Source organism: Corvus hawaiiensis, chromosome 24 (assembly GCF_020740725.1).
Source record: "Corvus hawaiiensis isolate bCorHaw1 chromosome 24, bCorHaw1.pri.cur, whole genome shotgun sequence".
Taxonomy (NCBI): Eukaryota; Metazoa; Chordata; class Aves; order Passeriformes; family Corvidae; genus Corvus; species Corvus hawaiiensis.
In genome coordinates this window covers 8,792,960-8,817,148 of record NC_063236.1, presented here as the reverse complement: position 1 = coordinate 8,817,148, position 24,189 = coordinate 8,792,960, and the positions used below count along the sequence as shown (strand labels likewise).

Sequence of the window (24,189 nt, the reverse complement as noted above, 5' to 3'; positions counted from 1 at the left end):
GGGAAAGGCTCCTCATGCCAAAAACCCCCAAATTAATCGGGGTTTGCCCGGGGAGGGGGCAGGTTCCGGCTTCCAGGTTCCGCCGGGAGCTGGAGCCGTTTCATTCCATGACTTTTATCCCCGTTTCCCACCCACTTTTCACCTCAGGACAGTGACAACAACTCAGGAGCGGGGACTGTGACCCACTCGCCACCCCCGAGGTGGCCCCGGGGCTGGGCTGGGAGCCCCGGGACTGTCTCGCCAGGGCCGAGGGAACTTTTTTTTATCCAGGGAATTGCAATCCCAGCTGGCACCCCCGGGATAACGGGGCTGCGGCCAGAGAGCGGGGTCAGCTCGAGGGGCTCCTGCCAGCGCCGCGTTTGGGCTGAGCTCAGCCCTCCCTAAACCACAGGCACTGCCAAAATCCTTGGAAAAGCTGGGATTAGAGCTGACAGAACCCCTTCCCAAAAAAAAAAAACTAAAAACCCAAAAACGGGGAGCTCTTGCAGCTCTCTGCTATTCCGGGGTCTCTTCCAGATGGATTTGCTTCGCATTTTCCGAACTTCTGGGCCTTTTGTGCTTCCTGTGGATTTTTCTAACCCCTCTGTCCTCTCTGGAATTTGCAAATCCTCCCAGCCCGGCATCCTTGGAGGGTTTTGTGTTATTTCCTCCCTCGTTCCCCAGGCCCAGTAAACAGCCGGTCCCACAGGCCACCTCCGGTCCTGCACTTTCCGTCTTCCCGGGATTTCAGAGCCCTGAAAATCCTCGGATGGACACGCAAAGATTTCCACAACAAATCCCAGCCCATGGACTGTGGGCATGACTAAAAATCCTCCGGACAAGACTCCAACCTCACCTGGTGCCGCTCCCTGCTGTCCCAGGTGTCCCCAAATCCCAGGAAAGCTCCAACCTGGGGTGAAGACCTTCCCTGGGTCATCAGACTTGGAGAACAGCTGGAATTTCTGGCTGGAGGTGCAAATTTCCATCCCGAAGGAGCAGAGCTGGAGCAGCTCAGGGCGTTTGGTCACTCCCCGGCCAACGCCATCGCTGTCCCTCAGCTGCTGCTCATCCCACACCTGGGAATTCCGGGCTCAGGTGTTTGAGGTGCCTTTCCTTGGATGTCCCCAACCTCAGCCACATCCCCTTTCCCAGCTCCCTGCATCCCCGAGCCCCATCCCTTGGGAATTCGCTCCTGTGGCCCTCAGGCTCCAAGGAAACCTTGGCAAGGAGTCAAAGCCACATCCACCTGCCTCATCCCACGTCTTCCTGTCCTTTTCCCCTTCCCAAGGAACAATCCCAGCAGCATCCCTCACCTCGTCCCACCCCCAGGAACCGGGATCAGGCAGGAATTTTCTGGATACTCTTTCCCTGTCCTGCTGTGTCCCCCAGGGAGCGGCAGCCTCAGAGCCCTGCCAGCCCTTCCACTCCAACATTTCATCCCAAATCCAGAGCTCCAGGCTGGAAAAGGAGCATCTTCCTGCTTCCCTCTGCCCGGGGAGTCCGGCTCATCCTTCAGTGCTGCACAATCCCTTTGACTGAGGGAGAAGCGGAGCTGCCAATCCCATAAAATCAGCTGTCAGGAGCCTTCCCGGGAGCTGCTGTCCTCCAGCCATGCCCATCCCATGTTTTCCAGAGGCTGGAGCAGATCCAGAGCAAATCCCGGGATCCCCAGCACGCTCTGCTGCAGCGGCACCATCCCAAATTCTGTTCCCAATGCGGGGATGCCAAATTGCAGCGGGGCCAAAAAGGGGATTGACCCCAAAACGGGGACACGCTGCAGCTCGGGAGGGAACAGCCCCGCTGGTGTCACCTGGGGCGTTTGGGGACAGGGACGGAGGGCGGGACGGGGACAGAGGAGCACAAACCCTTCCCCTCTCGCCCGGGGACCCCTCGCAGGGACCCTCCCGCGGGTGGCACAGCCCGTGGTGGCATCAGGGACATCGGGAGTGGGAGCTGAGCACCCACCCAGCCCTGGAGCCGGCCCTGGGCTGTGGCCAACCCGCCCCGCTCTGGCCCGGGATAAACATCCCGGTGCCCGGGATAAACACCCCGGTTCCCAGGATAAACGCCCCGGCTCCCGGGATAAACGCCCCGGCTCCCGGGATAAACGCCCCGGCTCCCGGGATAAACCCCGCTCTGACCCGGGATAAACTCCCCGGCTCCCGGGATAAACCCCGCTCTGACCCGGGATAAAACCCGGTTCCCGGGACGACGGCCGGGCCCGGATCCCTTCCAGGCTGTCCCGGAGCCGCCGCTGCCCCGACACCTCCGCCCTCCCTCCCTCCCTGCCTCCCTCCCTCTCCCCGTGACGGCTCCAGTGAAAGGAATCTGGAAAGCTCCCGGGAGCCGCGGCTCCGCTGTTCCCAAATGTCAGGTGGAGGTGGAGGCGCAGGAAGTGTTTTCATCCCCGAGGCATCCGCGCCGCTGCTTCCAGATGCTCCGGGAGCTGCTCCCGAGGCCTCCAGGATCCATCCCTCCTGCCTGGGCATGCTCCAGGCCCTTTCCCGCAGCCCCCAGAGCGGGAAAAGGGATGGAGCAGCTGGGAAAGGATCGCGGGTTCCCGTTCCTTGAAAAAGCACCAAAGCCTGCCCGGAACAAGGAAGGTTCCAGGAGGGAAGGGGAGGCACCAGCAGCCGGTGCTGGATGCATGGATGGAAATCTGCATCCATCTCCCTCTGGAAAGAGGATCCAGCATCCCCCAGAAGGGTTGTGGGGCTGGGAGAGGGAAGGAGAGGGGCAGGGAAAGGAGAGGAGAGGGGAGAAGGTGGCAGGTGCCCCCTGTTTGTTTTCCAGCTCTTTGCCGGAGCTGCAGGAATCCATCCCGCTGGAAGAGCCTTGTTTTTCTCGGAGGAAATGAGACAGCGCTGCTTTAATAGGAAATCAAAACACATCAAATAAAGGGAAAGCGAGACAGGCCTGGAAAAAAGCGGAGCTGTCCAGATGTGTCTCGCCAGCAGCCCCGACACTGCCAGGGGCTCTGGCGGCTGCGCGGCCACGGTGCCCTCGGCCGTGCCCAGATCCCAATGGGAATATCCCGAAGGTCTCCATATGGATTCACCTCCCTCCCTCCCTGCCCCTGTGCTCCCCTTCTGCTCGTGTGGGGTGGCAGGGGCTGCTGGGGAGGGAGGGAGGGATGGATGGATGGATGGATGGATGGATGGATGGAGGGATGGAGGGATGGAGGGATGGAGGGATGGAGGGATGGAGGGATGGACGGAGGGATGGACGGAGGGATGGATGGATGGGGGGATGGATGGATGGAGGGATGGAGGGATGGGGGGATGGATGGAGGGATGGATGGATGGAGGGATGGATGGAGGGATGGATGGAGGGATGGATGGAGGGATGGAGGGATGGACGGAGGGATGGATGGATGGGGGGATGGATGGATGGAGGGATGGAGGGATGGGGGGATGGATGGATGGATGGATGGATGGAGGGATGGATGGAGGGATGGATGGATGGAGGGATGGGGGGATGGATGGAGGGATGGATGGATGGAGGGATGGATGGATGGATGGAGGGATGGAGGGATGGAGGGATGGATGGAGGGATGGATGGAGGGATGGATGGAGGGAGGGATGGAGGGAGGGATGGATGGACACGTGACCACATCAGCAGATCCAGCTCCAAGGAAAATCACTGACGCTCCACACCCAACTTCCCTGACATTCCCAGAGAGGAACAATTCCATACCCACCTGGAGCACCGGCTCTTGGAAAACCCCGCAGGGTTCCGTGGGTTTCCCGCAGGATTGGGAATGAGCATGGATACAGCCCAGCAGGGAAAGCTGGACGTGTCCGAGCGCTCCTGGGGCAGGATCCAAACTCCTCACGGAGCCGTGGGAGCCGAAGCCGGAGCGAGGGATGCAATCATGGGGTGTTTCCATGCTCCAGCCCTGTCCTGGCTCACCAGGGAGCTGCACCCCGGGCTCCAGCCACGCGGGAGGGGTTGCGAGCTGGAATCTCGGCCTGGAATTCCCTAAAAACCTGGGCGGTGCCGCGCCTTTGTTATCCCTGTGCCCATTCCCGCATTCCTGCATCCACTCTGGAGCTCCAGCAGCGGCTCTGAGAGCGGATAAAACCTTTGAAAGTTCTCCTCAGAGGCGACCTGCTGGGATTTCTGGAGCTGTGGAGCTTCCAGACAACCTCGCTCGGAAGCATTTAATTGGGAGGGTTGGGAAGGAGCGAGGAGGGAGCCGGGCAAAGCGGGGGAGAAAGCTGGAAAAGAGCTGGGAAAGAGCTGGAAGTGCAGGGATTTGGGCTTTTGGGTTGCCCCAGTAATGCTCCAGTGCCGCGAATCCCCCGGGGTCGTGTTTGGGAAAGGTTGGGAGAAGCAGGGCAGGAAGAGAAACCTGGAAGGAGATTCCAAATAATTCCCGCAGCCGTTTTCCCAACAAAAAAGCCCCTTCAGCCACGCGCGAGCGGCCGCGGCCAAGGGCAACATTTGCGCCTCTGGAGCTGCAGGAAACGCGCTGATTTTCCAGCACATTCCCTGCCCCGCTCGGGGAGGGGGGAGAGGCAGCGACCGGGGAGCCTCCGGGGCTGCTGGGACCGGGAAAAAAAAGCTTTCCCTGGATCGGCGGCATCAGTGCCAGCCCCAAAAGCCACTCCGCATCCCTCGCTGATGATCTTGGAGGTGTTTCCCAAGCGAAATCATCCTGGGATTCTTTCTGCCGGCTGCGGGACAGCCCCAAAAATCCCACGGGAGATCCCTGCCGGGAGAGTGGGGGCACGAGTGGGGGTCCCCATCCCGGTGTCCACTAAAAGGAGAGTGTGGGAGCTGCTTCCCAAACCCTGCAGGGCCCTGGCAGAGCTGGAATTGGGGTCCCCTCGCACCCGTGGGTGCTGAGCCACCCCCCCGCACCGGCCACGTCACTCCGCAGCTGCTTCCTGGCCGAGGGGGCACCTAATTAGTACCAGACCTCATTAGGCTGCTGTCTAATTAACCCCGCGCCTCCGCGGCTTTCTCTGCCAGGCCTCCACCCACCCCCGCTCATGGATTTCGGGGGGCAGAGCCAAGGAAGTTGCTGGAAAGCGCCCCCAGGGAGTGAGAGGAGCCCCCCCGGGATCAACCCAACGCTGTCCCCGGCTCCATCCAGGGGTGCAACTTTTATGGAATCCAAAACCAAGGAAAAACCCTTCCCACCCGTCCCGAGCGGCAGCGGGAGGGAAGGAGCCTGCCAGGATTTTGGGGGGTGATTCCCAATCCAACACCTGGGGGGCTCCCGGGGATGGCTCCAGCTCCTGGCTCCCTGTTCAACACACCTGGATGGAGACATTTACCCAGGATCTCCCGATATTTAACAGCCGCCGCAGGAAAAGGTCGGGAAAAGCAAGAAGCCGCTGTTATTTCCCAGAGGAAAAGCTCGGGGAGAGGATCCTGCGGGGGTTTCATGCGGCGGCTCCACAGCGAAGGGGAATTTCCCCCCTTTAAAACACCCGGAGAAATAAAATATTGCCGGAGGGAATGACCGGGATGCGTTGCTGGAATATCCCGGAGCCATCAGCGGGGCTGGGATGCTCTTGGAGCATCGCCGGGAGCCTCTGGCATCGTCCCCATCCATCCCCATCCATCCCCATCCATCCCCAGCCCTCCGCAGCCCTCGGGGGCGTTCCGTGAGAGGATTAATTAAATTTTACAGCCGGCGCTTAGCGCGGGGCTGGGTGTGATCCTGAATTATTCATCCCTCCAATAACGCGGCTGAGTTATTAATGAAAAGGTCAGACTCCCTGGAAGCGGAGAAGGATCGTTGGGGAAAAAAAAATCGCTTTGGGATGGGAGGATTCGCTGCTGGAGCGGGCGGCGGGGACAGGGACGAGGCGGTGGGAGCTGCGCTGTTCCTTGCAGCGCAAATCATCGCGGAGCCGCACGTTCCTGCTGCGGAAATTTGGGAATATCGGAGCGTGGAGAGAGGGAGAGGGAGGCAGGGGCGGCCGCCGGCTGCCTCCTCCCAGCAGGAGAACCTGGGGAGCCGAGCAGACCCAGCGCTTCCACATCAGCAGGGAAGCGGTTCCCTCCCTGCAGCGCCGGCAGGGAGCAGCGGGAGCTCCCAAATTAAATGGGAAAGCAAGGAAATCCCGGGAGCAGGAGCGGTTTTCCAGGACGTTATTCCTGGGGGCTCGCAGCCCACCCACCTCTGAGCCCCGTGTTTGCTTTGGGCACCCCCTTCCCTTTCCTTGTGTTTCCAGAGGGAGCAAAGGCAGCCAGGGTGGCCTTTCCTGGGAATTTTAGGAATATTTCCGGCGTTTTCACACCCCGGGGCTGTCCCGTGTCCCTGTGACAGCAGAGGGACAGCAAAGGGAGCGTGCAGAGCATCCCAAATCCATACGCATGGCCCGGGTTCAGGCCTTCCCTCATTCCCGGCACAGCTGGGGCCGCGTGTCTGGCTCGGAGGGTTCCCTCCGGCTTTGAAGGGAGAGATAAAACCGAGCCCAGGAGCCAGGGAGAGGCTTCCAGGCACAACGTGCTCCTTTGTGCAATTCCAGAGGGAAGGATGGAGAGGGGAAAAAGGGGGGAGACAACCCCCGGGGGGGGCTCTGCGGGCTGGGATGGAGCCGAGGCACAAACGCTGAGCACGTGGAGGGGTCAAAGCCGAGTTGTTGGAACCGTTTTTTGGGGAAAAAAAGGGCTTTTCCAGATGCTTCTGCCAGTGGGATGAGGCCGGGAAGAGGCTGCAGGCAGGGGCCTGCCATGGATTCCTGCGTGTTCCCTTGGAACAGAGTGTGGGGACAGCTCTGCTCCCACACGGGGCCAGCGGGGCAGCAGAAGGAGCTGAACCCCATAAACAGCTTTTCTCAGCCCCCCGAGGGCAGGAGGAGCCGGCAGTGCCTCGTTGGAGCCATCCCGGCTCCGATCAAACACCCACAACCCTGGGAGAGGCGGAAATCCAGGGAAAACAAGACGGGAATTTATCAAAACCCACGGGGCGTGACCGGGGCACGGCTCATCCCGAGGAACCAGGCCGGGATGAGGGAGCAGAGCTCTGCCCGCCTCTGGCTCCGGGGCAGTGCAATGTCCAGCTGGGATAACCCCGCCCTGTGATGGGGACAGAGGTGACCCGGCCGCGGGGACAGCCCTGGACAGTGCAGGAGGGGCCGAAGCCGGGGCTGGCCTGGCCTGGCCGCTGCCCCATCGCCCCCTCCTCGCCTGCTCCATGTCCCGAGCAGCTCCCAGGCTCCTCATTCCCCTCATTTTTGTCTCGGCAGGGATGAGCCGATGGAACCCTGGACATCCCAGAGCTGTGTCCATAGTGACAGCCCCTCCCAGCCCCCCAAAATCCCATTGCTGGAGCTGGAAATCCTGGGAGCAGCTCAGCCGGCAGCGGGGGTTGTTCTCCCCCCCGCGCCAGCAGCCGGGAGATTTCCAAGCATCCGCATCCAGGGCTGTCGGGAAGGAGCCGCTTTGATCATCGCTAATTATCGCTCACGGGCTGACAGCCCCCGCCCGAGCGCTGCGGCACCCGGGCCGCCCCCAGCCCGGCTGCGGCTGCCCACGGACCCCGCTCCAGCCTTTCCCAACCCCATGGGCTCCAGGGAATGATCCCGCATATCCCAGAGCCCACCCCCAGCGCGGCTGCTCCAGCCCATCCCAATTCCATGGGGGCCAGGGAATGAGGGAATGATCCCACATATCCCAGAGCCCACTCCCAGCCCGGCTGCGGCTGCCCACGGACCCCCAATCCAACCTCTCCCAGTTCCATGGGGTCCAGGGAATGATCCCACATATCCCAGAGCCCACTCCCAGCCCGGCTGCGGCTGCCCACGGACCCCCAATCCAACCTCTCCCAGTTCCATGGGGTCCAGGGAATGATCCCACATATCCCAGAGCCCACTCCCAGCCCGGCTGCTCCAGCCTCTCCCAACCCCATGGGAATGATCCCACAAATCCCAGCACCCGCCCTCCAAGGGGCAGCAGGGATGCGCCCCAGAACCCGCGGCGCGGCACAGAGGGACCCCAAACCCCAGGGGATACATCCACCCTGTGCCACCTCCTCCCAGATGCTCCTTTTATCCCCAAAATCTCTGCCAGGACCCCCCCAGTTCCTCCCAACCTCCCCAGTTCAGCAGCAGCGGCGGCGGCGGCAGCGCCCGCCCACGCCCCGCTCCTTCCTCCTGTTTATCTCCAAGGAGTTTTATATCGGGTTTTTTTTCTCTTCAAAAAATCCCCCCAAATCCTTCTCCCTTTCTCCCAGAGGAGTTTCGCAGCTCGGGAGAAGCCGCAGCGGGGCACGGAGGGCAGAGGTGGCTGCAGTGCCCGGGCAGGGCTCAGCTGTGCCTCGGAGAGGCTCCGGGATTGGGAATTTTTGGGATGCCGGGTGGCAGGAGCAGGCAGGAATGCTGATGGCTTTCCCAGGCAGCCGATGTTTCTCTTTTCCCTTTATTTGCTTTGGAATTTTTGGGGTTTTTGGTTCATATTTGAGATGCTTTGCAGACACAAACAGCCCGTTCGGGAGGGCAGCTCGGGGCCGTGAACTCCCCGGAGCCGGGGGGATCCAGGAAGGGCAGTTCTTAATTAATTAACCTCTAAATGGAATTAATTTATCCTACATGGATTTTTGTTTGTCCCGTAGGGATTTAGATCTGTCTTATAGGGATTTTATTTGTCCTATAGGGATTTATTTATTTGTCCCATAGGGATTTACATTTGTCCTGTATGGATTTATTTGTCCTACGGAGAATTAAATTTGTTCTATAGGGATTTTATTTGTCCTATAGGGATTTTATTTGTCCTATAGGGATTTATTTGTCCTATATGGGTTTATATTTCTCCTATATGGATTTTATTTGCCCTACAAGGATTTTTTTTTGTCCTATATGGATTTATTTTTCCTATAGGGATTTTATTTGTCCTATAGGGATTTCTATTTGCCCCATAGGGATTTATTTATCCTATAAGGATTTTAGCTGTCCTATAGGGGTTTTATTTGTCCTATAGGGATTTTTTTACCCTATATGGATTTATATTTCTCCTATATGGATTGTATTTGTCCTATACCGATTTTATTCATTGTATATGGATTTAAATTTTTCCTATATGGACTTTATTTGTCCTTTAGGGATTTAAATTTGTCCTATAGGGATTTATTTGTCCTGTAGGGATTTATTTGTCCCATATGGACTTACATTTGTCCCGTATGGATTTATATTTGTTTTATAGGGATTTTATTTGTCCTATAGGAATTATTTGCCCTATATGGATTTATGTGTCTCCTATATGGACTTATTTGTCCTATAAGGATTTTATTTGTCCTATATGGATTTATTTGATTCCCAGTTTGTCTCCAGCCCTGGTTTCTGGGAACTTTGGGTACCAAACTCATCCAGGAGGAGGAAGAGGAGAGCTCCAAAGTTTGGGAACGGGGCTGGGGACACGTTTGGGGACAGCCCTTGGCAGGAGGGCTCCGGGGCTCCCTGCCTGGAGGGAACGCGATGCGGGATTTTCCCCATCCAGAGCCTCATTCCGGCCTTCATTCCTGGCTGGAATGACCCTGCTCCCTCCTGCTGTTTGTCCAGGAGAGGCTGCAGAGCGGAGCCGGGCATTCCAAAGGCCTCGGAAAACAGGGATTGGGGGCTCTGAGCATGGAAATGCCACAGACCTTGGAAAACAGGGATTGGGGGCTCCAAGCGTGGAAACACCACAGGCCCTGGAAAACAGGGATTGGCGGCTCTGGGCATGGAAATGCCACAGGCCCTGGAAAACAGGGATTGGGGGCTCTGAGCATGGAAACGCCACAGGCCCTGGAAAACAGGGATTGGGGGCTCCAAGCGTGGAAATGCCACAGGCCCTGGAAAACAGGGATTGGCGGCTCTGGGCATGGAAATGCCACAGGCCCTGGAAAACAGGGATTGGGGGCTCTGAGCATGGAAACGCCACAGGCCCTGGAAAACAGGGATTGGCGGCTCTGAGCATGGAAATGCCACAGGCCCTGGAAAACAGGGATTGGGGGCTCCAAGCGTGGAAATGCCACAGGCCCTGGAAAACAGGGATTGGCGGCTCCAAGCGTGGAAATGCCACAGGCCCTGGAAAACAGGGATTGGGGGCTCCAAGCGTGGAAATGCCACAGACCTTGGAAAACAGGGATTGGGGGCTCTGAGCATGGAAATGCCACAGACCTCGGAAAACAGGGATTGGGGGCTCCAAGCGTGGAAACACCACAGGCCTTGGAAAACAGGGACTGGGGGCTCTGAGCACGGAAACACTGCAGGACTTGGAAAACAGGGATTGGGGGCTCTGAGCACGGAAACACTGCAGGACTTGGAAAACAGGGATTGGGGGCTCTGGGCATGGAAATGCCACGGTTTTCCTGCTGCTCCCGCCACAGCTGCAGGCAGCACCTGGAGACCTTCGGAGCCTCGATGTCCCAGAGGGAAGAGGCAGCCGTGACCTGAAATCCCAGAGCAACCCCCCCTGGAAAACATCCCGGAGCTTCCTGTGTCCTCCTGGTGTCCAGCGAGGGCCAGGGAGGTGGTTCCACGTCCCATCCGGGGATGGAGCTCAGGGCTGGGACATCCATACCAGGGTGCCCACAAATGGGGCTGGAATGGGATCAGCATCCTGCTGGGATCGGTCCTGGCAGCTCCTGGCAGCCCTGGAGAGCCCACAGAGCCCTGGGAACATCCACGTCCCAACCGCGGGCACAGGGAAGGGAACTGTGAGCTCAGATGGGACTTGGCAGCCTCTGCAGCTCCCTCCCGTCCTCCCGGCGGGATTTGCCCCTGGATAATCCCGGCAGGCTCCTCTGGAAAGCCCAGATGTGTTTGGCTGCGTATCCATGGAGGTGTCAGCGCAGTCCAGGGACAGGAGGGAACATCGGGATGAGGAAACGCTTCAGAGTTTCCAGCTCTGCTCCAAATTAATCCCTTAACCTTTTCCAAGCCCTTTTTTCCAGTGGCTGCACGAAGCTCTGACCCTCTGCGTGCCGAGCCAGCCTCTCCCTGAGCGGCCTGGAGGTGGGGATTTAGGGAATCCAGCGCCTTGGATTTGCAGGGAAGGGGATGGAGCTCACGTGCTGAGGCCAGCGGGGATCCAGAGGCACTTCCACGGGGCTGGGAACAGGGAATGGGCTGCGAGGACATTCCATGGGGCTGGGAACAGGGAATGGGCTGCGAGGACATTCCATGGGGCTGGGAGCTTGGGATGGGCTGTGAGGACATTCCATGGGGCTGGGAACTTGGGATGGGCTGTGAGGACATTCCATGGGGCTGGGAACTTGGGATGGGCTGTGAGGACATTCCATGGGGCTGGGAGCTTGGGATGGGCTGTGAGGACATTCCATGGGGCTGGGAACAGGGAATGGGCTGTGAGGATATTCCATGGGGCTGGGGACACGGAATGGGCTGTGAGGACATTCCATGGGGCTGGGAACAGGGAATAGGGCTCCAAGGACATTCCGTGGGACTGGGCACTGCCAGCACCGAGCCCACCCCACAACCAACCTACAGACCCCAAGACACCAGGCAGGAATCACATGAGATTCCACGCCTGGTATTACAGCAGGACGGGGAAAACGCTGCCCCAGCCTTTCCCAGCCTTTCCCAGCCTTTCCCAGCCTTTCCCAGCCAGGGACGGGAAGGGACAACGCGGGATTCGCCGTCCCTCCCTCAGCACGGGCAGCTCGCCCCATGCCAGGGAAGCTGTGGAGCACCTCCCATGGAAATCTGGTGATTCCAGGAGCTCCGGGAGCATCCGGGGCTGCCAGACGGGACGCGGGGCCGGAGCAGCCCCGGTCAGAGTTTCCAGCAGCGCTCCAGCGCTCGCTCGGCTGTTGCTCCGTCTCCGGGTGACCGACTCCCTCCAGATTCCCTCAAATCTCGATCCAAGAATGTTGTTTGGGCTGAAGAATGCGTGGCTGGGAAGGAAGGAAGGGAACAGGGAGGCTCGGGGTGAGCGGGGAGGTCGAGGGAGGCTTGGCTCGGCTCTTCCCGCTGACCTTCCCGCCCTGCAGTGGTTGGCCAGATGCGAGGCCGGGTCCCTCCACCCCAAAGGGATCCCATGGTCCCTGAATCCCCTCAGGATTCCCTTTCCCTGCCCCTCTTCCCGCTGCCTGCTCGTGTTGTGTCCCTGGGGGGGTTCCAGGTGGGATTGCCCTCGGCAGAGCCCTGGGGGGGACGTCCGAGGTGAGGTAAATCCATCGGGATGTTCCTGAGGCACAGAGAATTCCAAGGGGCCCTGCAGAGACCAGATCTTGCTCTCCAGGGAATGGCAGGAGGAAGAGGAGGAAGAGGAGGAAGAGGAGGAAGAGGAGGAAGAGGAGGAAGAGGAGGATTTCCATTGTGGATGGAGCGATCCAGCGGCACCTGGAGAGAGGAAGAGGAGGATTCCCTAGGATGGAGTGATCTAGAGGTATCTGGAGAGGAGGAAGAAGAGGAAGAAGAGGAAGAAGAGGAAGAAGAGGAAGAAGAGGAAGAAGAGGGTTCCCTGCACGGATGGAGTGATGAAGAGCCCCAGAAGATGCATTTTACATGGAGCCAGGAAAGAGCCAGGACTAGCAGGAAAAGGAATTTTAGGTTGCTAAAGTTCAGGAGAACCAGGAAAACCTGGGAGCCACCAGCTCCAGGCACTGGAAGTTCGGGAGCCTTTGGCCGTGGCCCAAACCTTGGAGCACAGAAGGGGCCCAGGGTTGTGGTTTCACCGCTCCTGCCCCACTCAGGTGATCCCAAAACCTTCCCCACACCCTGCCTGAGCAAGGCTGGAGGTGCCCATGGATTCCCTGGCTCCTACTTGGGAATCTCAGCACTGAAATCTCCTAAAAGAGTGGTTGGGATCTTGAAATCCTCAGGGATTTAAGGACAACGCCCAGCAGGGAACCCGCAGGACACAAATGTTCAACTCCTGGGATTGGTGACTCCCTCCTGGGATAGGGACACCAGGGAAAACCAGCAGGAGCGGGAGGACAGAACAGCAAGGCTGAAACGCCTTGGAAGTGTGGAAGGAGCAGAAATTTCCATGAGTGAAAACCAGGGAAGCTGCCGGAGGAGCCGAGGCTGACAGCGGCTGTCGCTGGATGCTCCGGCAGGGTTTAGTCCTCCCTCCATCCAGGCGGGATTCAGCCTCGGCAGGAGCAGCAGGGAAATGTTTTGTTGCTTTGTTTTGTTGGGAAGCATCCAGTCCCCACATCCCGATAAATCTGTGTCCATCCATGGGGAAGCTCCCAGCTCCCGGGCCTGGCGGATTAAAGGCAAAGCCGGGCCAGGTTCGGTCCTTCCAGATACGAAGCTCCAAAGGATTTGATCAAAACAGCTGGAAAAAATCCATCCAAAACAATCCTTGTTCAGTTTGGGCTGAAAAACCAAAGCAAAGCAGGCACGGATGAGATGCAGCCTGGGATCCTGGAATAACCACTCCGGATGGGATTGAGCGCTGATAAAGGACCGTGGGACTCCAGGAAGCCAGGGCAGCACATTCCCAGCTCCCGTCACCAGCTCCAGGCTTCCTTTGAGCAGCCAGCAACGGGGAATTGGTGTTTTTTGGGGGAAAAATGTGGAAAAATTTCACGGAACTCACTCAGGAAGCGCGAGGAGCTGGGATAAAAGGAGTGGGAGCAACGAGGTCCTATCAACAGCCAGCTCGTGCCAAGGGAGCCCTGCCAGGAACTTTGGGACACAGGGGATGGCTGGAGCATGAGATTCCAGGGTTGGATGGGGAAGAAAAGGGAGAAGCCACATGGGCTTCTTCAGATGGAAAATTTTCCCTTCCCTGAGATAATCCCGGTTCTGGTTGGGATGAGATCAGACAGAAAGTCCTGGATTCAGTGGGGAACACATGGACTGAGCTCCAGCACGCCGAAATTCCCTGGTTTAGGCTGGGAAAGGGGATGTGGCCGTAGGGAATGGCACCACTCGGAACCATCTCCTGCAGGGAGGGCTCCTCAGCATTCCCAGGGCACCACTGGAAGCCACCAGGGCAGGTTCCTCCTCCAAAGGGAGCATATCCCGGATCGTGGATACTTCCAGAAGCTGGAGAGGCTGGAATTCCTTCGTTCACCTAACTTGGCACTGTCTGCTTTTCCAGAAAAACCTCCAGGCCCTGAAATCCTTGGAGCTGTTGGATGGAGATGCTCCGACGCCATCGGAGCAGGGCGCAGCAGATGGTCCTGGCTGCCACTGCCCTCACACCAATTTCCCGGGAATTCAGCTCCCTGGGAGCAGGATCCAACCCCTCCATCCTCTCCATCATCCCAAAGCCTCCAGCCCTTCCCTTCCATGTGGGATCCCTTCTCCAGCTGCCACCGCAACGCTCGGAGGGGGAAAAAAATTCCCCCCAGCTCCTTTCCCGGGGGTTTTCCTCCCTTCCCTTGTCCTCTTTTTCCACTTTTTCCACATCCTCCCCGCCCTGCAGACGGGCTGTGCTTTCCAGGCACATTTCCCTTCCCAAATATTCGGGATTTCTGGCCAAGTCCCCGGTGTACAGCGTGTCCCTCCAAGCCGGGCTACCGAACTCCCCTCACATCCCTGCTCCTCCTCCTCCTCCTGCTCGGGATCGATCGGGATCCCTGCAGGGCTCCCCCGGGGAGGATGTTTTGGCTGGGAATTTTCTATTGAAAACAAGGAGAAACGGAGCCCAGAGGGGGGAGCTGGCACCTGCTGAGCTCCGCTAAGCAATTCCAGGCTCCTGGGAGGATCCGGGAGCGCGGCTGGAGCTGGGCAAGGGACGCTCGGGGCTCCTCCTTTCCTTTCCTTGCGGGAGGAAATGCTTGGAGAAGCCGGGAAGAGCCGGCTCCAAAGTGCTCAGGGAGCCAGGATGGGGATGAGGGGACAGGGATGGGGGAGCTGTGACAGATTTGCTCACTGGGATGAGCCCTGGGACACCGGGATGAGCTCTGGGACACCGGGATGAGCCCCAAACCCTCTTCCCAACCATGGACCACCCTCAGGACATGCTCCTCTTCCCTATCCCCACATTCCCACCCTGGCTCAGCCGTGGGGGGATGGATGAGACCCCCCAGCTCCAGGGGGATGGATGAGACTCCCCCTCAGTCCACGGTGGATTTTCCCAGCCTGCAGAAATGCCAGCCTGGCATCCCCGTGCTGCCAAGCCCAAGACAAATTCCCGCTGTCACAGTGGCCCCTTTGGTCGGGAATTTATTTACCTTGGATGCTGCCACCTTATCGTTCATGGAAATGTTTATCCCAAATATTTAACGGCAGCACTGCACAAACTGAGGCTTCCTGGGGAGCAGTCGGAGCAGGACCGACCTCTCCCCTCCTGGTAGTGTAAAAATTAAGGATAATTCCCCATTTTCCCCAAAATTCCCATCCTCAACACCTCCAAAATCCTATATCCTGGTAGTGTAAAAATTAAGGATAATTCCCCATTTTTCCCAAAATTCCCATCCTCAACACCTCCAAAATCCGGTATCCTGGTAGTGTAAAAATTAAGGATAATTCCCTATTTTTCCTCAAAATCTCATCCTCAACACCTCCAAAATCCGATATCCTGATAGTGTAAAAATTAAGGATAATTCCCTATTTTTCCTCAAAATCTCATCCTCAACACCTCCAAAATCCGGTATCCTGGTAGTGTAAAAATTAAGGATAATTCCCTATTTTTCCCCAAAATCTCATCCTCAACACCTCCAAAATCCGATATTCCCTAATCTGGCCAGCGGCCTCCTCACGGCTCCCTGATGAGAAACGCAGGAGAGCCCTGGAAAACAACATCCCGATCCCGCTAAGTCGTTAAACAGAGGGAGCCTGGAAAGTGCCAACACTCCTGAGAGAAAAGACGGGAGAGAGAGAGAGCGAGAGAGAGAGAGAGAGGGAGGAAAGAAATCGCAGGTTATTTATAACAGGCAGCACCAGGGGCTCTCCAGTCTCTCCTGCAAAGCTGCAGCAGCTGGGAGGTCACTCCCGAAAATCCCGGCCGAGCCCGTGCTCTGCCAGCTCAATATTTGCTCTGGGATCCGGGATCTGGGATCTGGGGCGGGCACCCGGCGCTGCGGCTCGGGAGCCACCCTCCCATGCTGCCGGTGCCGCGGCACAGCCCCGAGCAGCCTTTGCACAGGAGGAGCTCACCTCGGTAAGTCCAGCTCGGCGGGGTTGGGGTTTTTTGGGAGTTTTTATTCTTATTTGGTTGGTGTTTTTTTTTTTTTAAAAAGCTGATTTCCATTCCCGCGCCCCGGGAAGCGCCTGGCAGCGCCAGGGGTGGCACAGCTTGGAGAGACGGAGCTGCCGCGCTGCCAGGGAAGCACTTCCCTCCTGCCCACTTCTCCTGATGCCCAGTTCTGCTGCTGCTCATCTCTCCTGCCCACTTCTCCCGATGCCCACCTCCCTTCCCATCCACTTCTCCCGATGTCCACCTCCCTTCCCACCTGCTTCTCCTGCTGCCCGTCTCCCTTCCCATCCACTTCTCCTGCTGCCCGTCTCCCTTCCCATCCACTTCTCCTGCTGCCCGTCTCCCTTCCCATCCACTTCTCCTGATGCCCCTCTCCTTTCCCATCCACTTCTCCTGATGCCCCTCTCCCTTCCCATCCACTTCTCCTGATGCCCATCTCCTTTCCATCCACTTCTCCTGATGCCCATCTCCCTTCCCATCCACTTCTCCTGATGCCCATCTCCTTTCCCATCCACTTCTCCTGATGCCCATCTCCTTTCCCATCCACTTCTCCTGATGCCCATCTCCTTTCCCACCCATCTCCCCATCCCACCTCCCCTCGTCCCCACTTCTCCTCATGCCCATCTCCCCTCCCGCCCCTCTGCCATCTCCATGCCCACTTATCTGGGATCTGGACACCTTCCCCGATGTCCATCCAGGCTGGGCAGTGCCCCCCATCCCATCCCATCCCATCCCATCCCATCCCATCCCATCCCATCCCATCCCATCCCATCCCCTGGGAAATGGGAACAGCAGCACCGGGATGACCCCATGGATGGCCACAGTCCGGGAAGTCCCTCGCCCCAAATCCTTGGAATGAGGAGCTGCCCCCGTTGTCCCAGCAGCTCCTGGCACAGCGCAGGGACACCAGGAGGGGTCAGGGACCTCAGTCCCACCCCAAAGCCGGGGGTGAACCCCACAAACAACGAGGGGACAGTGGGGTCTGCTGGGAACAGGTTTTGGGGTGACCAGCAGGTTGAAGGGGGGCACTGGGAAAGGTGGGGGGACCCCAGGGATGGAGATTTTCCCCCCAGGGATGGAGTTTTCCCCTCCAATAATGGACTTTTTCCCTCCAGGGATGGACTTTTTCCCCCAGGGATGGAGTTGTTCCCTCCAGGGATGGGGTTTTTTTCCCCCAAGGATGGAGTTTTCCCCCCAGGGATGGAGTTTCCCCCCCAGGGATGGAGTTTTTTCCCCCAGGGATGGAGTTTTTCCCCCCTAAGGATGGAGTTTTCCCCTCTAGGAATGGACATTCCCCCCAGGGATGGAGCTTTTCCCCCCAGGGATGGAGCTTTTCCCCCCAGGGATGGAGTTTTCCACCCCGGGATGGACATTTTCCCCCAAGGATGGACATTTTCCCCCAGGGATGGACTTTTTCCCCCAGGGATGGAATTTTTTCCCCCAGGGATGGAGCTTTTTCCCCCTTAAGGATGGGGATTTTCCCCCAGGGATGGACTTTTTCCCCCCTAAGGATGGGGTTTTTCCCCCCTAAGGATGGGGTTTTTCCCCCCTAAGGATGGGGTTTTCCCCCCAAGGATGGGGTTTTGCCCCCAAGGATGGGGTTTTGCCCCAGAGGGGCCCCCGGGCAAAGGCTGCCAAGAGGGTGGAGAAGCCGGCGGCTCTGGTATGAGAGCAGGCACAGAGCCCTGGAGCAGCAGCAGCAGGAGGAGGAGAAACTCCTCTGCCCCTGCCAAGCTCCCCGTGGCACTCAGCATCCCACAGAACCCCATCCCGAGCACACAGAGCAGGAAAAGCAGGGAAAAAAGGGAGAAATCCAGGCAGCCAGGCCTGGCTGCCACCACCCCTATCCCTCTTTTTCCCCGTGCCAGGCTGTCCCGGTGGCAGGGCAGGGCACTCTGTGCCTTCTGTGCGTGCCAGGCCGGGTGTCCCCTCCCTGCTGCGGGCTGGGGACACGGCCAGCGGTCAGCAGGTGACCTCAGGGCCACCCCTGGTGCAGCAAAAGGGGGACACTGGTCCTCACTGGTCCTCACTGGTCCTCACTGGTCCTCACTGGTCCTTACTGGTCCCTGCTGTCCCTGCCAGAGCAGAGCTGGCAGTGACACCCTCCCAGCCACGTAGGATCCTCTCCCGCTCCCAGCAGCGGAATTCCTGGAGGGATTTCAAGCTGCCTGGCTGCAGGAACACCCCGTGTGCTCATTTATCCCGGGATGAGGAGTCGGGATGACTCCAGAGCTGGAACCCTCCCGCTGCGGCCCCACCTGGGCACGGCAGGAGGCGGCCGCGGGGGTCAGGGTTTGCCTCATTCCCTGCTCGCCTCTGGATCCGTCACCAGGAGATGTCCCCTCTCCCCGGCCACACCGAGGGGCCGGAGGGTGCTGCCCCTTCTCGTGTCTGGGGAAATCGAGGCTAGGAAGAGGTTTCAGCTCCAAAATGAGGCAGGATTTGTTTACCGGGATCTGCATCCTGCTTTTCCGTGGGGGAAGGGAGAGCTGGATGAAACCCACAGCGATTCCTGTCACCAGCCAGCGGAGCATAAATAGCTCCTTCAAAAGACGCCTCGAGCTCTTTCAAACGATGCCTCGAGCTCCCAGAATCACCCTGAGCTGGCAGCTTCCCCTCTCAGCCACAGGACTGAAATCCCTTCTCCAAGGGAATCCAAGTTCCTTCTCCTCCTTCCCATGCAGAGCCAACCCCTCGGATCAGGGCTCGTGTGACTTCGCACAAACCCGTGGCTCCCAAATCCCCATCCTCCACCCAGAAATCGCACCAGGAATACCCCAAAAATCAGGATTTCACAAGCAAATCTCCACCCAGGTGGAGGTTTCTCCCAAATTTCCACTGGGGACAGAGGTTCCTCCCAGATCTCCAGCGGTTTCTCCCAAATCTCCACCAGGAGTGGAATTTCCTCCAAAATCTCCAGCGGGGATGAAGATTTCTCTCAAATCTCTGCTGGTTTTTCCCAAATCTCCACTGGGGATGGAGGTTTCTCCCAAATCTCCACTGGTTTCTCCCAAAATTCCACTGTCAGGGAGTTCTCTCCCAAATCTCCAACGGGCTGGAGGTTTCCCCGAGGTGAAAAGGGGGAAGATCAGGTAACTGCTCATAGGGGAAGTGTCCACAACCGGGGATTTTTGGGTCGGATTCCCTCATCTCCCAATCCTCCAGCTCTGCCGCTCCCCAGCTCATCCTCCCACGGCTTTGTCCCCTCGCAGGTCCCTCCAGCACCATGCCTCGGGCCACCACCCTCATCCTCATCCTGGCCGGGCTCTGCGGGTCCTCCCTGGGCCAGTACAATGAGGAGGAGGACCTGGCGTGGCTCCAGTACTACCTGCGGCAGTCCCGCGTCTCCTCCTACAACTACGTGCCCTACTACGAGGAGGAGAGCCCCGCGTACGCTTACTCCTACCCCTCTGCCACCGACACGGAGCCCGAGCCGGAGCCGGAGCCGCAGCAAGCCACGCCCTGGCGGTGTCCCCAAGAGTGTGACTGTCCCCCCAACTTCTCGTCGGCCATGTATTGTGACACCCGCAACCTGCGGTACCTGCCGTTCGTGCCGTCGCGGATGAAATACGTCTACTTCCAGAACAACCTCATCACCTCCATCCAGGAGGGAGCCTTCGACAACGCCACGGAGCTGGAGTGGCTGGCGCTGCACAACAACCAGATCAGCAGCGAAAAGATGGGGAAAAGGGTTTTTGGGAAGCTGCAGCGCCTGGAGAGGCTCTACATGAACAACAACAACCTGACGCGGCTGCCCAGCCCGCTGCCGCGCTCGCTGCGCGAGCTCCACCTCTCCTACAACCACATCTCCAAGGTGCCTTCCAACGCTCTGGAGGGGCTGGAGAACCTCACGGCGCTGTACCTCAGCCACAACTTCATCTTCGAGATGGGCGCGTCCCTCAAAGGGCTCAAGTCGTTGATCCTCGCTGACCTGAGCTACAACAACCTCAGGAAGGTCCCGGACGGGCTCCCGGTGTCCCTGGAGCAGCTGTACCTGGAGTACAACTACATCAACGCCATCCCCGACGATTATTTCCAGGTGTCCCCCCGGCTGCTCTACGTGAGGATGTCCCACAACAGCCTGACCAACCAAGGGCTCTCCAGCAACACCTTCAACAGCAGCAGCATCCTGGAGCTGGACCTGTCCTACAACCGGCTCCAGAAGATCCCGCGGGTCAACACCAACCTGGAGAACCTCTACCTGCAGGGCAACCAGATCAATGGTGAGCAGGGCCGGGAGAATGGGGGTGAAAAACCCCCAGGAAGCTGCCTGGGGTGGTGGTTTGAGCAGGAATTTGGGATTTGTGAGGATTCCAAGCGGTCCTGGGCAAGGCACAGGTGGGAGATGTTGCGTCCCAGTCCTGTGGGATCGCTGCACTGGTTTTTGGGGTGTTTCTCAGGAGCCTGAGCATCTCCTGGGGTTGGAGATGGCAGAAAGTGGGAGATGAACCAGCTGGGGAGATGTCTGTGGGGTCAGGAGGGGTCACGGCACTGGGCAGAGCTGGGGGGTCCCCACAGCCACGCTGGGGATACAGAACGGCCTGGGCAGCACCAGAACAGGGCTCAGGGACATTCTCCAGTGCCAGCACAGGGCACAGGGACATTCCTCAGTGCCAGCACAGGGCACAGGGACATTCTCCAGTGCCAGCACAGGGCTCAGGGACATTCCCCAGTGCCAGCACAGGGCGCAGGGACATTCCCCAGTGCCAGCACAGGGCTCAGGGACATTCTCCAGTGCCCAGTGCCAGCACAGCCCCCTCAGTCCCTCCCACGACCCCATTCTGTGGCTCCAGGGGTCACAGCGGTGGGCAGAGCCACTCTGGGGACACAGAACACCCTGAGCAGTGCCAGCACAGGGCACAGGGACATTCCTCAGTGCCAGCACAGGTCACAGGGACATTCCCCAGTGCCCAGGGGCCAGCACAGGGCACAAGGACATTCCCCAGTGCTCGGGGCCAGCACAGCTCCTCTGTCCTCTCCCCAGCCCCATCCACGTCCCCAACCCCCCCCCCCAAGCGTCCCCCTGCATCTGAGGGGTCCGTCCTTCCCGCAGGAGCTCTCAGCGCTGCGATCCCGATCTCCTGCCAGGCCTGCTGCTCCCTCCCCTCGATACACAAATAAATAAAGGGAACAGATTGTTCTGGGGCTGCTATTTATAAAAACGGGCTGGAAAAATAAACCCCTGAGCAAAACCTCCCGGAAAAACCCGGCCTTGCTCCTTTCACCTGCCAGGCCCTGAGGGCAGGAGTTGGAATCGGGAGGTTGGGGATGGGGATGGGGATGGGGATGGGGATGGGGATGGGGAGATGTCAGTGCAGCCATCAGCTGTTGCAGGGAAAACACAGAACCCCGCAGCGCGGAGCTGCCAGCAGCACAGACACGGGAACAGATTCCCAAATGTTTGCTTTCCAAAGCCGGAGCTGCCGCCGTCTGCCCACAAACGCCGGCTCCTCCTCCTCCCGCTGCGGGTCCCGCTGACCCCCACAGCACCCCCAGATCAGGGATGCGGCTCCAGGAGCGCGATTCCAACCCCTCCGGAGCATCCAGACCGCGGTCGTGCCCTTCCGCCCCACCGAGGGTCCCCTCTGGGGGTGCAGCCCCCTCCCAAATCCCAGCGTGGCTCCCCCAGCATCCCGCTGCCTTTTCCAGCAGCATCCCGGCCTGGAGCTCTGCTGCCCTCTAGGCCCAGATCCTGCGAGAAAAAAAACAAATTATTTTGGAGTTTGTTCCATCTCCCGCTTCCAAAGCCGGCCTGGGCCGCGCTGGAATTTCCCTGCCTGGCGCCGGCAGCAGAGGGGCAGAGAGGGGACGGCTGGGATGGGGACAGGGACATCCCTGCTCCCGGACACGCTGCCCGGGGGTCCCACGGTGGCCAGGGGGGTCAGGGGATGGAGGCTGCAGCACAGGGAGCCTCCAAAAGAGGCTGGGAAGGCAAATCCTGATGGAAAGTGACGTTTTCCATCCGACTCCACCCTCCGAGCGCTCCATCCAGGGGAGCCAAGGGCGCTGCTTCCAAAGCCTTGGATAGGCACAAACCCTCCTGCTCCTTCTGGCTGCGGCCAGGAGCACCAGGAGCCCTTGGAGTTTGAGGCGCTGAGTCCAAATCCATGGGAAAAATCAGTGAATTTGGGCTGCTCCCATTTTTTTTTTTCCCTGCCTGCCTCCACCCAAAGCAGCTCTCGGAGGTCGATCCCGCAGACAGAGCATTTCCCACGCTGATCCCCTAAAATCAGCCCTGTGGGGAAGGTTGTAGGGAGTTCAGCTCCATCTCCTCTCCTTCCCAGAGTTCTCCATCAGCAGCTTCTGCTCCGTGGTGGATGTCATGAACTACTCCCGGCTCCAGGTGCTGCGGCTCGACGGGAACGAGATCAAGCGCAACGCGGTGCCCCCGGACGCGCCGCTGTGCCTGCGCCGGGCCACCGTCATCGAGATCTGAGCCGGCCCCGCCGCCCTCAGGACTTGTGTCCCTCGTTCCCAGGGAATCCCTCATTCCCAGGGAATCCCTCATTTCCCATCCGACTCGGCTTCGCAGCAGTGCAATCACAGGGTGCTCCGATCTGCGCCCAATTTGCCCTAAATTCTCCCTCTTCCCATGCAGGGTGGGGCAGATCCCGGCTCTGAGCCCTCTCTGACCCTGCCACAGCCACCCCACAAAGCCCCGTGCCCACTGTCACCTCCTCCCCCAGATCGGGGTGGGGCACAGTAGGGATGGGGCTCGTCCCACCTTGGGAATCCAGGCCTGAGCATCTGATCCCAATCCCGACCCCAAAACCGGATCTGAACCCCCTGAGCCAGCAACCCCTGGAAGGAGCATCCAAGGGGTTGGGAGCTGCAGGAGTGAAGGGTTAAAGATCTCCAGGCTGGAGGATCCCTCAGAGTGGGACGAGGAGGGGCAAATCCACCCCTTCTCTTCCTTTTTCCCCCTTTTCCATCAGCCTCCTGCTCCGGAATTAATGGAGAGAAACCCTAAAAGAGAGAAACCTTCCCTGGGGTCAGAGGGAAACCCCCTGAGGAACAGCCTGGCCATGGAAGGGGTCCCAAATCTTCCTCCCAAACCCCTGGATCAGGGCAGGATGGGGAAATTCCTGGTGCTGTCACCCCCGGCTGCCTGGGCACCCCTCCCTGAGCTCCCTCCCTGCCCAGGCCCCCGGGATATCCCAATTAAAACCCCCCAAATAATCACAGATCCACGTTGGAATTCCCTAAAAACCCCGAATTCCCCAACTCGGACCCTCGGCCGGCTGAGTTTGAGGACCGAAGGGGCAGCTGAGCTTTGGGGGTGACCTGCCCAGGTGGCCCCTCCGCGTTGTTCCTGCATGCAAAGAGCATTAAAAATAAAAAACTCCCCAAAATCCTATAATTTCACCAGCATGAACTGTAAACCCCAAACCCATCAATAAAACCCTTCCCGCACCTGCACCCAGCGCGTCCCGGGAGCTCTGCAGCCTCTCCTCTGCTCCAGAGGGTTTTCCAGGCATAAATCCAGGCTGGAATTGCCGCCTAGCGGCTGTCCCGGGCATGGCAAGGAGCATTCCCGAGGAGCACCCGCATCCCGGTGAAATTCCGGGGAAAATACCCCGGGAAAGGGTCAGCGGGGACAGGGAGGCAGGGAGGGAGGGAGGGAGGGAGGCACCACCGAGGGAGTTTTTTTCCAGGTGTTTTCCTGGTCCCCCAGGATTCGTGCCTGAGGATTTTTAACAGCTGAGCTGGGGGGTGTTTAAAAAATAGGGGGGAAAAATTAGGAATTTCACATGGATGGGAGCAAAAAGTGCCATTGTCCAGGCTGGGAGCAGCCAGGGAGGCAGAGCCCGCAGGATTCTGTGGGATGCAGGAGCTGGACTTCCAAAAACCCCAAATCCCTGGATGGGAGCAGCCAGGGAGGCAGAGCCCGCCGGATTCTGTGGGATGCAGGAGTTGGGGTTCCAAAAACCCCAAATCCCTGGATGGGAGCAGCCAGGGAGGCAGAGCCCACAGGATTCTGTGGGATGCAGGAGTTGGGGTTCCAAAAACCCCAATTCCTGGCTGGGAGCAGCCCCAAAACTCCCCCCAAGACTCCTTGGGAAGCCAGGCAGGAGAGGCAGGAAGATCCTGCTCCAAATCCTTTGGGACACCCCTTCCCCATCCCAGGGTGCCACAAGGACATTCGCATCCTCA

The 24,189-nt window shown here is 58.9% G+C and overlaps 1 protein-coding gene across 1 annotated transcript; it reads left to right on the top strand.

Moving 5' to 3' along the window:
• The first annotated feature begins 15,685 nt into the window (after positions 1-15,685).
• FMOD (fibromodulin) lies at positions 15,686-23,454 on the top strand. The gene is made up of 3 exons (XM_048328448.1): positions 15,686-15,999; positions 19,248-20,258; positions 22,320-23,454. Exons 2-3 carry the CDS (start codon positions 19,262-19,264, stop codon positions 22,469-22,471), a joined length of 1,149 nt encoding a protein of 382 aa, XP_048184405.1. The 5' UTR covers positions 15,686-15,999; positions 19,248-19,261; the 3' UTR covers positions 22,472-23,454.
• The last annotated feature ends 735 nt before the right edge of the window (positions 23,455-24,189 follow it).